The sequence below is a fragment of the Mauremys mutica genome, chromosome 25 (assembly GCF_020497125.1).
Source record: "Mauremys mutica isolate MM-2020 ecotype Southern chromosome 25, ASM2049712v1, whole genome shotgun sequence".
NCBI lineage: Eukaryota > Metazoa > Chordata > Testudines > Geoemydidae > Mauremys > Mauremys mutica.
In genome coordinates this window covers 13,806,311-13,819,005 of record NC_059096.1, presented here as the reverse complement: position 1 = coordinate 13,819,005, position 12,695 = coordinate 13,806,311, and the positions used below count along the sequence as shown (strand labels likewise).

The 12,695-nt window shown below is 62.5% G+C and overlaps 1 protein-coding gene across 2 annotated transcripts in view; it reads left to right on the top strand.

Moving 5' to 3' along the window:
* The window catches only part of PLCD3 (phospholipase C delta 3), a 52,265-nt gene that overhangs the window by 23,533 nt on the left and 16,037 nt on the right, over positions 1-12,695 (top strand). For both annotated transcript variants that reach the window (XM_044999581.1, XM_044999582.1), the window contains exons 2-4: positions 2,145-2,306; positions 4,906-5,134; positions 6,101-6,230. In XM_044999581.1, coding sequence (XP_044855516.1) covers positions 2,145-2,306; positions 4,906-5,134; positions 6,101-6,230 — 521 coding nt within the window. The remainder of the gene's footprint in view (positions 1-2,144; positions 2,307-4,905; positions 5,135-6,100; positions 6,231-12,695) is intronic.

Here is a 12,695-nt window from a genome sequence, read left to right as displayed (position 1 = left end):
GGATGTGGGCTGTAGGCTGCGCAGGAGACGAACTCCCTCAGGGCGTGGCTACGGCCTTACATCTGCCCACACAACAAACACCCAGCGTTCCCCTCCACCTCCCCAGCTCTTCCCGCGAGCGCCCGCCCAGACGGGCATTGTTACGATGGCCTCTCAGGCTGCACTTGGCACACCAGGATCTCAGAGCAGCGTCCGCTCGGGTAACCTCCCCCGGCAATGCAGTGGGGCATGCGCCAGGCTGAGCGCCAGCTGGGGTCCAAAACCAATCTGCCCTCCGCCCATTGGATCGTTGTCTGGATTAGTTGAATTGGCCCCTTTGGCCATTCTTCAGCTGCCTTTACACAACGTCCCAACACAGAGCGTCCTGGCCAATGCCCCTGCGTGGCTTCACCGCAGCCTCCCTGCAGCTCTGAGGGGAGCTGTGCTCCTGGGCTGGCTGGCAGGGCACAAAGCCTGTCGGGAACGGATTGAGACACAATCCAGTTCTGAACACTGACCGAGGGAAACCCTTCCACCCAACAGTTAATTAGCCCGTGGAACTCTCTGCCACAGAAACCATGGATGCCAGGAACGTTGCAAGATTCCAAAAAGGGTTGGAGATTTCCGTGGAGATCAGAAAATCCCGAGTTATCCGAATTATTGCTAGCAAAAATTCTGGTGGGGATATTAACCCTCCTGCTTCAGAGCTTAAGCCAGTCTCATTAGAGACCAGGACGAGACCTACTGGGGGGGCAGATTATCCGACATCTGCTACTATGTGGCTCTTGCACCTTCCTCTGAGGCGTCAGGTGCTGGCCACTGGGCTGATCCCCTCTGGTGATGCTGCTCTTGGCTGGTTCAATATAGGAAGGTTCCCCCCCGCTCCGGCTGAAGCAGAGCTGGGCCCGTGTCAGAGCCCTGCACTCAAGCTGTGGGGGCTGGAATCCAGCCAGTGCCATGGGTGGCCCGTGAACTGGTTGTGGGGAGGCTAACTCTTGGCCCCGCCCCTTCTTCCCAAGACCCTGCCCCTCCCCCTCCTGTTCTACCCCCCCTACCCCCCCACAGAAGCCCAGAGCACCCCCACCACGGCCCCGGTGTGCCAGGTGGCGTGGCCACAGGGCCGGTGGGCAGTGCGGCCTGAGCATCACCCGCCCCGAGTCCCCACAGCCCCAGCCCCAGCCCCAGCCCCAGCCTGCCTGGCCCAGGGCAGAATGGCAGGAGGGGCCTGGGGGCAGAGCATGGGCCGGGCCATGCCAGGCTACTTGGGGAGGCACAGCCTCCCTCAGCCTATGATACCCACCACTGGGGTTGCCAACCCCCCTGCTTTCGCCAAGAGTCTTACGGAATCGGGCTCTATCTCCCAGAGGCTACTGGAGCCAGGCTGGGAGATTTTAGCCGGCGAAAAGTCCCGCGGCGCAGCAAGGCCCCGTGTTCACAAGGCCTCAGTCGTCAGTGAATTTGGCCCAAGGTATTTAAGGGAGGGAGTGGGGTCTAAGGTTAGAGCAGGGGTCCTAGGTTCCATTTCCAGCTCTAGGAGGGGCGTGAGGGTTAGAGCCGAAGGACTGGGGAGCTGGACTCCCAGGCTCCATTCTTGGTTCTGGGAGGGGAGCAGGGTCTAGGAGTTGCAGCAATGGGGGCTGCCTGGGTCCTATTTCTGGCTCTGCCATTGACCTGCTGGCTGCCTTGGGTAAGTCACTGCCCCTCTGGGCCTCAGTTTCCCCCTGGATAACATGGGGACCTACCTCACAGGGGTGGGGTGAGACTAAAATCCTTACTGGTTATGAAGTGCAGCGAGGCCCTGGTCTGAGAGGCGCTATCGAAGGGCAAAGACCTCTTCTGCCCCGAGAGAATTTCTGGGAACTCAAGCTGTAGGCACCTGGGCTGGATGGAACGGGAGTGGATGCTGCCCGTGCCTTTTAGCTGGTGTTTGTGTGCGTTGGTTAGGGGCACGGGTTCCCTGCAAGGCAGGACAGAACGCTGTGCAGCGGACAGATGCCCCTCCTTTCTCCCAGGGCCCGGGTCAGCTGGCAAACCTCAGGCACCAGGTGGGCAGGCCAGCTAGCTACTTGCGGAGTGACGCTGCACTGGCAGCCGAGTTACTAGCCTGCTGCAGAAGTGGTGGCTTTGGGGGGGATTGATGGGTTCTTCCCCTTTGCTCCCTGCAGGCCTGACAGATGATGAGGACATCAAGGTGATGCTGAATGGCTCCTTTCTCTGGAAGATCAAGTCACGCAGACGGAAGAAGGAGCGGTTCTACCGCTTGCAGGAGGACGGCTTGACCATCTTGTCTGAGCGCTGCTTTAAACGGGCTCGCTCCAAGCAGATCTGTAAGTCCCAGTGCCTGAGACTCAGGGGCACAAATGCTCCTGGAAACAAGAAACCCAGATCCCAGTTCAGAACCTAGAACCCAACCCACCTCCAACACAGAACCGAGAACCCCTCCCACCCACTGACCTAGAACCCAACCCCCAACCAATGCAAATTCTACAACCCAACGTTCTGCCCAATAAATAATGTAGAGCACATAACCTAGAACACAAGGCCAGAAACTAGAACATAAAACCCCACCCAACACAGCCTCGAACCCCCAGCCAGGGCCGGCTCCAGAGCCCAGCGGGGCAAGCACCCACCTGGGGCGGCCCTTTCTCGGGGGGGCGGCAGGCTGGGCCGGCGGACCTGCCGCAGTCATGCCTGCGGGAGGTCCACCGGAGCCGCCGGACCAGCGAACCGCCCGCAGCTGCGGGAGGTCCAGCCGAGCCGCGCGACCAGCGGACCCTCAGCAGTCATGCCCGCGGGAGGTCCGCTGCTCCCGCGGCTCGGGGGCGCCTCCCGGGCATGACTGCTTGGGGCGGCCAAATTTGTAGAGCCGCCCCTGCCCCCAGCACAGAACCTGGACTCCAGATTCGCCCAGCCAAGCACAGAAAACTCAGCTGGCCCAAGCCTGGAACCCTGTAAAATCCAGCTGCATGAGCCGAGCAGGTTCTCAGCTCCATGCTCCTGTTTCTCTGCCCTGGCAGGACAGCAGGCAGAGTTAACAGGTTTGCCAAGATGCATTTTCATCCTTTACCTCCCAGCCATGAAGTCCCATCACTCTGCTCAGAAACCCCTCTCGCTCCCCCATCGAAAACATTGGGTTTGAGTTCTGGGCGAACAGACACCCCCGCTCCTTGATCCTGGACATGGCGACCCTAGACACTGCTCTGATGCTTCACTACAGCAACTGCTGTCAGTATCTCTGTTGGAGACAGCAAATCCTACACTCACATGGGCTCTGTCTGGTCTGGGATTAGAACAACAGACATTAGAGATTAAAACATACCCCTTATGTCACAGATTCATAGAATCTCAGGGTTGGAAGGGACCTCAGGAGGTATCTAGTTCAACCCCCTGCTCAAAGCAGGACCAACCCCAACTAAATCATCCCAGCAAGGGCTTTGTCAAGCCTGACCTTAAAAACCTCTAAGGAAGGAGATTCCACCACCTCCCTAGGGAACCCATTCCAGTGCTTCACCACCCTCCTCGTGAAAAAGTTTTTCCTAATGTCCAACCTAAACCTCCCCCTCTGCAACTTGAGACCATTACTCCTTGTTCTGTCATCTTCTACCACTGAGAACAGTCTAGATCCATCCTCCTTGGAACCCCCTTTCAGGTAGTTGAAAGCAGCTATCAAATCCCCCCTCATTCTTCTCTTCTGCAGACTAAACAATCCCAGTTCCCTCAGCCTCTCCTCATAAGTCATGTGCTCCAGCCCCCTAATCATTTTCGTTGCCCTCTGCAGGACTCTCTCCAATTTGTCCACATCCTTTCTGTAGCAAGGGGACCAAAACTGGATGCAATAATCCTGATGTGGCCTGACCAGTGCCGAATAGAGGGGAATAATCACTTCCCTCGAGCTGCTGGCAATGCTCCTACTAATACAGCCCAATATGCTGTTGGCCCTCTTGGCAACAAGGGCACACTGCTGGCTCATATCCAGCTTCTTGCCCACTGTAACCCCCAGGTCCTTTTCTGCAGAACTGCTGCTCACCCAGTTCCCTTCTCCCAGGGTCAGGCCCTTCCCTGCAGAACTTCCCACACTGTTTCGTTCACCTGGGGCTCCATTTTCCAAAGAACTCAGCGTGCGGGGGGCACATGGGGTGCTGAGTCCTTGCAAACCTGGCTTTCTAGCTCAGCGTCACAAACAACTGGGCTCCCTCCCTTCCCCAGCCGGGGAGCTCACTGCTAGGAGATGCTTTCGCTGGAGGTGGAGTCAATCTCCTCTGCTCACTTGCAGCAGGTGATGGCCACAGGTCTGTTATTCCCAGGGCCACTCTAAATAGCCCCTCTCTCCCCCGTACCCTTCACATACATGCAGGTGGCTAGGACGCCTCTTTCCATCCTTGCTCGGTCACGCAGGGGTGGGGTTCTGCAGCAGGACTGTGTGTGCTTCACTCACAGCAGTGGCCCCATGGGTCCCAGTGGGACTGTCCCAGGTGCACGAAGTGAAACAGCCAGAGACGCGTTTGCAGGCTGACTTGGGTCTGTTAAGTGTCTCTAGCTCCTCAGATCTTCGTTTTGCTGAATTCCCCCGACGTTACCTACACCCTTCTGGTACTGAGACACCCAGACCAAACTCAGCCAATAGGCCAGAGCCATTACTGAGTAAATACAATGCCAACGAGAGCCAGGAATAGGATACAGACCCTGGCTCAGCTGCGCAGTGGGGGCTGGTGGGTTCCCTAGCAGCCGATTTCACTGATCAGCTGAAACGTGCTGCTCTCTTGTGCCCCGTCAGTGGCTGGACCAGCTGGCCGGTCGCCGGCTCTCCAGGGCTCTCAGCAGGCGAGAGGGAGGCGGGGAAGAGAGGCCAACGCCCAGAAGCGAGTGGTCCAGGGCCCAGCACAGGACTCTGACCACATCCCCGTCGCTGTGCCTTGTCTCATGCAGTCTCCATCATGCACATCGAAGCCATGCGGGAGGGCTACCAGTCCGAGGGCCTCCGCAAGCACGGCCGCTACTTCCCGGAGACCCAGTGCCTCACCATCGTCTTCAAGGGCCGGCGGAAGAACCTGGACCTGGCTGCGCAGAGCGAGGAGGAGGCGAAGAGGTGGGCCCGGGGGCTGAAGAAGCTGGTGGCCAAGGTGGAAGCCATGAGCCAGCGAGAGAAGCTCGATCAATATCCTTTCCCTTGGCCGAGGGTCTCCGCTCCCGTTCCCGGGGGCCGTGGCCGCGCGGGGGGCTGGGCGCAGTCGCGATGGAGGATGGGGAGGGGTGGCTCAGGCTTGGGATTCCAGCCTGCTGTTAGGAGACAGGGGTCCGCTGCCCAGAGTCTGGCTCCCTGCACGTCCCCCAAACAAACCAGACCCGACCCAGGCCGCAGGGTTACACCGGGGTCAACGGCCCTGAGTGTCTGGCCAGAAATGCCCCGTCCTGCAGCACCGGGGCTCCCAGACCGTAACGGACCCTACAGTCGGGCCCAGCCCTGCCCTGGCCGCCCCTCCTGGAGTGGAAACATGCCTGGGCTCAGCGCACAGGGCAGGGTGCACGGTGCCCCTCTGGCCCTGCCCCACGCACCTTGCTGGGCCAAGCACGCAGCCTGGCAGGGCTGCGACTAGCCCTGCCCCCAGCCACAGGCTGATGCTTTCTCCCCACGTAGCCGTGGGAGGTACCGGGAAGCAGCCGGGTGAGGCGGGGCTGCCGTCCGTTCCTGGCTGGTGTAGGGCACGTCCCCTCTCTGCCCCCATGCCCCAGCCGCAGTGGAGTGAGGAAAGGGCCCCCTGGCACGGAGGGCTGGTGCCGACAGCCAGGAAACCCCGCCACCGCCGAGCGGCTGTCGGTTTTGCTGTCCGAGCTGCACTAGCTGTGTGTGAAATGCCTGGACGATCTAGCGCCACCATCAGGCGGCTGCCCGGGGTGCTGGGAGCAGGGCGGCTGCTGGGGGCACAGCAGGGAAGCCAGGTCTCCTCTGCTCAGAGCCCTTGTCGTTTTCACCGGCGGCGGTGCCGACCTCGGCCCCAGCGCAGGCAAAGGCTGGTGTGAACTCATCACACCTCCCAGTTCATTACAGCCCCAGGCAGGCCTGGCCTGGGGCGGGGGGCACCGGGAGTCTGTCCCCCGCGTTCTTTCCTTACACCTCCGGCACCTGGATCCATGACATCCTGCACCGAGCCGACAAGAACAAGGACAACAAGATGTCCTTCCAGGAGATCAAGGACATGCTGAAGATGATCAATATTGACATGAACGACATCTACGCCTACCAGCTCTTCCAGGTACCCCCCCACCCCCCGCCGCTGTGCCTGGGGCGCTCTGCCCCCAGGGAGCCGTGTCTCCGGTGGGAGGGGCAGGGCCGGCCTCAGGGGAATGGGGCCCTGGGCGAACCTGGCATCCTGGACCCCCCCCCCTCCCTCCATCGGCCCTGGCCCCCCGCCTCCCCCGGCCCCACTCATCCCTCCATCGCCCCTGGCCCCCCCGCCTCCCCCGGCTCCACTCATCCCTCCATCGCCCCTGGCCCCCCCGCCTCCCTCGGCCCCACTCATCTCTCCATCGCCCCTGGCCCCCCCGCCTCCCCCGGCCCCACTCATCCCTCCATCGCCCCTGGCCCCCCCGCCTCCCCCGGCCCCACTCATCCCTCCATCACCCCTGGGCCGCCCCCGCCTCCCCCGGCCCCACTCATCCCGCCATCGCCCCTGGCCCCCCCGCCTCCCCCGGCCCCACTCATCCCTCCATCGCCCCTGGCCCCCCCCCGCCTCCCCCGGCCCCACTCATCCCTCCATCGCCCCTGGCCCCCCCTGCCTGCCGCGGCCCCACTCATCCCTCCATTGCCCCTGGCCCCCCCCCCGCCTCCCCCGGCCCCACTCATCCCTTCATCGCCCCTGGCCCCCCCCCGCCTCCCCCGGCCCCACTCATCCCTCCATCGCCCCTGGCCCCTCCCCCGCCTCCGCCGCCACACTCATCCCTCCATCGCCCCGGGCCACCCCCGCCTCCCCCGGCCCCACTCATCCCTCCATCGCCCCTGGCCACCCCGCCTCCCCCGGCCCCATTCATCCCTCCATCGCCCCTGGCCCCCCCCCTTGCCTCCCCCGGCCCCACTCATCCCTCCATCGCCCCTGGGCCCCCCCCCCCGCCTCCCTCGGCCCCACTCATCCCTCCATCGCCCCTGGCCCCCCCCGCCTCCCTCGGCCCCACTCATCCCTCCCTCGCCCCTGGCCCCCCCCGCCTCCCTCGGCCCCACTCATCCCTCCATCGCCCCTGGCCCCCCCCGCCTCCCCCGGCCCCACTCATCCCTCCATCGCCCCTGGCCCCCCCCCCCGCCTCCCCCGGCCCCACTCATCCCTCCATCGCCCCTGGCCCCCCCGCCTCCCCCGGCCCCACTCATCCCTCCATCACCCCTGGCCCCCCCCCGCCTCCCCCGGCCCCACTCATCCCTCCATCGCCCCTGGCCCCCCCCGCCTCCCCCGGCCCCACTCATCCCTCCATCGCCCCTGGCCCCCCCCGCCTCCCCTGGCCCCACTCATCCCTCCATCGCCCCTGGCCCCCCTGCCTGCCCCGGCCCCACTCATCACAGAATCATAGAATCTCAGGGTTGGAAGGGACCTCAGGAGGTTCTAGACCAACCCCCTGCTCAAAGCAGGACCAAACCCAACTAAATCATCCCAGCCAGGGCTTTGTCAAGCCTGACCTTAAAAACCTCTAAGGAAGGAGATTCCACCACCTCCCTAGGTAACCCATTCCAGTGCTTCACCACCCTACTAGTGAAAAAGTTTTTCCTAATGTCCAACCTAAATCTCCCCCTCTGCAACTTGAGACCATTACTCCTTGTTCTGTCATCTGCCACCACTGAAATAGCCGAGCTCCAGCCTCTTTGGAACCCCCTTTCAGGTAGTTGAAAGCAACTATCAAATCCCCCCTCACTCTTCTCTTCTGCAGACTAAACAATCCCAGTTCCCTCAGCCTCTCCTCATAAGTCATGTGCTCCAGCCCCCTAATCATTTCTGTTGCCCTCCGCTGGACTCTCTCCAATTTATCCACATCCCTTCTGTAGTGGGGGGCCCAAAACTGGATGCAATACTCCAGGAGTGGCCTCACCAGTGCTGAATAGAGGGGAATGATCACATCCCTCGATCTGCTGGCAATGCTCCTACTAATGCAGCCCAATATGTCATTGGCCTTCTTGGCAACAAGGGCACACTGCTGACTCATATCCAGCTTCTCGTCCACTGTAACCCCCAGGTCCTTTTCTGCAGAACTGCTGCTTAGCCAGTCGGTCCCCAGCCTGTAGCAGTGCATGGGATTCTTCCATCCTAAGTGCAGGACTCTGCACTTGTTCTTGTTGAACCTCATCAGGTTTCTTTTGGCCCAATCCTCTAATTTGTCTAGGTCCCTCTGGACCCTGTACCTACCCTCCAGCGTATCTACCTCTCCCCACAGCTTAGTGTCATCTGCAAACTTGCTGAGGGTACAGTCCATCCCATCCTTTATCCCAGATCATTAATAAAGATGTTGAACAAAACCAGCCCCAGGACCGACCCCTGGGCACTCTGCTTGATACCGGCTGCCAACTAGACATGGAGCCATTGATCACTGCCCGTTGAGCCCAACAATCTAGCCCGCAATCTAGTCCATTCATCCAGTCCCTCCATCTCCCTTGCCCGGCCCCCCACCCATCCCGCCACTGCCCCTGGTCCCACCTGTTTCCCCCAACCCCCATCCCACCATCACCCCTGGCCCCCACTGCCTCCCGGGGCTCCACATCCGTCCTCCCTGGTCCCCACTGCCTCTCCCCCCATCACCCCTGGGTCCTGCTGCCTCCCCGCCATTGCCCTGAGTTCCCTTCCAACTGTGAGGTTGGCCCTGGGGAGGGGCTCACAGAGGGGGTGGCACCAGCCGGTGCCTCTCACCCCTAGGACCCTATATGACAAGGGCTGCATGGGCCCAGGCTGCAGAGTTTTGACCCAGGTGCAAACTTCCCCCGGCTGGGGCAGGGGCCGCTGCTGATCTAGTGTCAGTGTCTGGGATCGAGGTCTCTGGGTCGGACACGGGGACGCTTGCCCAGCACCCACAGCAAGGTCCTGAGTCCAGCCAAGCTAAGTGAGGCAGAGCCTCCGCTCCCGCTGGCAGAGAACTGTCAGACTCGGTGCACCCACGAGCGCCTTCGTCACAGGCTGCAGGGCCGGGGCCGGGGCCCTCCCCTGCTTCCCCCCACCCCAGCCAGCCTGTGGGAATAGAGCAGCTTGTTCCAAGCCCCACCTATTGCTGCAGCGCCAGGAACAGCTCACAGCTGGGGCCCATTAGGTGCTCAGGAGGAACCAGAAGTCAAGAGGGAGGGATCGGGGGATGGGCAGGGCAGCTTCCAGGACCAGAGCCTGTTCCTTGGAATCACAAACAAAGCCAAGGAGGAGGGAGGGGCCTCAGACACAGACCTGCCGCCTGGGGCCACCACCCACCCCAACACCCACTCCCGGAATTCATGCCGGGAAGCTCCAACCTGCAGCTGCGTGTGTGTGGCCAGGGCTGGGATCTACAAGGGAGGTGGCTTCTCCCAAGTGTCTCACATGTAGCTATTTTGTCTGTGTGTGTCTGGAACAGATGGGGAAACTGAGGCACGGAGGGGTGAGCTGTGATCCAAGGCCACACGCTGAGTCACTGTCAGGACTCATGGTGCTAGTTTGATGCTGGGGCCGCTGGGCCGCGTTGCCTCCCCGGAGCAGCCCAGCTGTCTTGGAAGCAGGTTGCTGGGAACTGGGGCTGAGCAGCGCAGTCCATGTACTGACAGATGGGCCAGTAGCACTCCTTCTACCTGTCACAAGCTGCACCAGGGCCAGATTTGATCCTGCAATACATGTGGGAGAGAACTGAGTCCGACCACCACAGTGAACTGGTGCAGCCACCTCTGGGGTGGAACATGGCAACAGTCTATCAGCATATAGCAACATAGCATGAGTTTAGGACAGCGAGTGAAGGCGAATCCTGTCTCCAACAGAAAACACTGGGGGAATTTGGAATTCCCCAGTCTGGCATCTGGCCAGGGCATCAGAGCTGAGGTCAGCAGTGGCCACAGATGACCTACAGTCGCCCCTCGTCGGGTCCCAGAGCCTGGGCTCCCATCCAAGCCCAAATGTGTGCACTGTAGTTAAACAGCCCCATAGCCCGAGCCTGAGTCAGCTGTCCCGGCGAGCCGCGGTGTTTCACTGCAGTGGAGTCTCGCACGCCGAGGTCATTTCATTTCGTGCCCTGCTGGCTGGGTGCTGGTCACACAGCCAGCGAGCTGCTGTTTGTGAAATGAATCACAGCTTGCTCTGCTGAGCTTGTCGGAGGTGGGGTCTGAATCCAGAGTCACTCCCAGCAGTTCTCTGGTCCCCACCCACAGCAGCCACTTGCCGAATCAGCTGCTTTCATCAGCACTAAACTCCATTAGAAATAACATTCCCAGCAGGGCTGGAGATCAGCATCACTGGGGGCACAGGAAGTTCCTAAGACCTGGGTCAGAGGGCTGGAGCGTGGCCCCCCCACCCATCTCCATGTTCTCGCTCAGCACCACCCGCTTCTCATGGAGCCACCTGCTCATCAGCTGAGAGCAGCTGCTTTAACGGGGAGCGGCCTGCTGGAAACAAGCAGCAGGAGCTTTAACAAGGGGGGGATTTCCACCGCTGGCCGCAGCACCCTGGGGTGCTCTGTCCTCGGGCCAGTGGCCAGGGCCCCTTGCTTTGCACGTGCAGAGCCCCTTCCATCTGGAGCTCTCCAGGTGATTTACCAAGGGAGGGTCAGTATCACGTCTCCACTTGGCAGAGGGTCTCTCCTGGGTCCCCTTGCTGCACCCCCGCACTGTGTTTGGGCCCTGCGGTCCCGCCGGGCGGGCGGGCGAGCTGCTGCCTGCAGGGGCGTGTGCATGATGCCAGAGCCTGGCTGGCAGGCCGGCTAAAATCAGAGCCTCACATGCCGCTGGCCCCGAGCGCAGCAGCCCGGGCTGGGGGTGCCGCTGGCTCTGGGCCGCTCTGCACGGACCAGCAGGGCAGGTTCCCCAGGGTGACTTGTGCAGCCTCCAGGCTTCGGTGCTGCTCTTAGGAGAGGGGTGGCAGCTCCCCTGCCCCTCAGGGCTTGCCTGGGCACAGCATGGTGGCTTAGGCACTAGAGCAGAGAGGAACTTCCACCCAAACGCAGCAGCTGGAGCCCAGCCCCAGTGGGCGAGGGCCAGGACAGCTGCGAGGGGCTGAGCACTCTGCCCAAAGGTCACCGCGTGGCCAAGTGCCAGGCTGTAAACCTGCCAGCACCAGCACAGACGGAGCTGACTTTGCAGGGCCGGTGGACGGGGTATGCGAGAGGCTCCGTGTAGATACAGCCCTGGGCTCTGTTCCCTGCTTTGCCACTGACTCACTGCATGACCTTGGGACAGTCACTTCCTCCAAGTTCCCGCAGCTGTAGGGCATCGTAATACCCTGGCTTTGAGCATGGAGCTTCTCTCCTCCTGGGGCAGGAGGAGAACCCAGGCATCCTGGCTTCCCCAGCTCTGACCATCAGATCAGGCTGCTTCCTAGGAAACTCCTGAGGCTGTCCTGGGAGGCAGCACCTGGTGGCAGGCCCGTTGTGACAGCCAGCAGGCAGGTTAGACTGGGTCGCCGACTCGCCCGCATTTCTGGGTGGCTGGCGTTTCTGGCGAGTTGCCTCAAACACCACAACCTGTGAGGCTATTGATACACCTCCCAGCCCGGCACTCACGCCAGAACTGAACAGCCAGGCAGCAAAGACCCCGCCTGCCCCCACCCAGCTCTGGCACGCCTGGCTGCTGTGGAAATGCCAGTCCCAGGCGTTACACAGGGCGCGGCTGGCGGGCTGCTCTGTGCTGTGTCCCGCTCCAGATGAGGTGGAACTTGTGTGGTGTTTGTACAGGCAGACGGGTGGCTCTGGTTACAGGGGCGTGGGTAGAATCCCCATACGGCTCTGCTGCTGCACTTCACTGCAGCCCCCGGCTCCTCCGGTCCCAGGACCTGCTCCCCACCCAGCCCAGCCCTGGCAGTGCCCCTCAGCGGGGCCCTGCAGCCCCCGGCTCCTCCGGTCCCAGGACCCTGCCCAGCCCTGGCAGTGCCCCTCAGCGGGGCCTTGCAGCCCCCGGCTCCTCCGATCCTGAGACCCTGCCCAGCCCTGGCAGTGCCCCTCAGCGGGGCCTTGCAGCCCCCCGGCTCCTCCGGTCCTGAGACCCAGCCCAGCCCTGGCAGTGCCCCTCAGCGGGGCCCTGCAGCCCCCCGGCTCCTCCGGTCCTGAGACCCAGCCCAGCCCTGGCAGTGCCCCTCAGCGGGGCCCTGCAGCCCCCCGGCTCCTCCGGTCCCAGGACCTGCTCCCCACCCAGCCCAGCCCAGCCCTGGCAGTGCCCCTCAGCCCTGCCTGACCCCAGCACCCTCTGCTGCTCCAGTCTGGGGCGCTGCCAGTGCCGCTCGGTCCTGCCCTGCAGCCCCCTGGTCCCAGCGGGGCCTGTTGTGCTGCTGCTCTGGGCACGTCGTTGTCAATCGGGGCTTGGGCCCCCTTCCCTCTCTAGTACCCAGCAGCCTGACAGACCCCTCCCTGCTGCGGGCGCTGGGCTGCCGCTCTGGGGAGGGTGAACGGGGGCCTGGGCCAGTGTCTGCTGAGTCCGTAGAAGAGCACGGGGGGCGTTGGGGGAAGGGGAAGGCACCTGAGGGGCCGCCCTGGGGCCCCAGGGCCTGTGGATCTGCACAGCAGGGATGCCCTGGCAGCAGGAGGGCAGA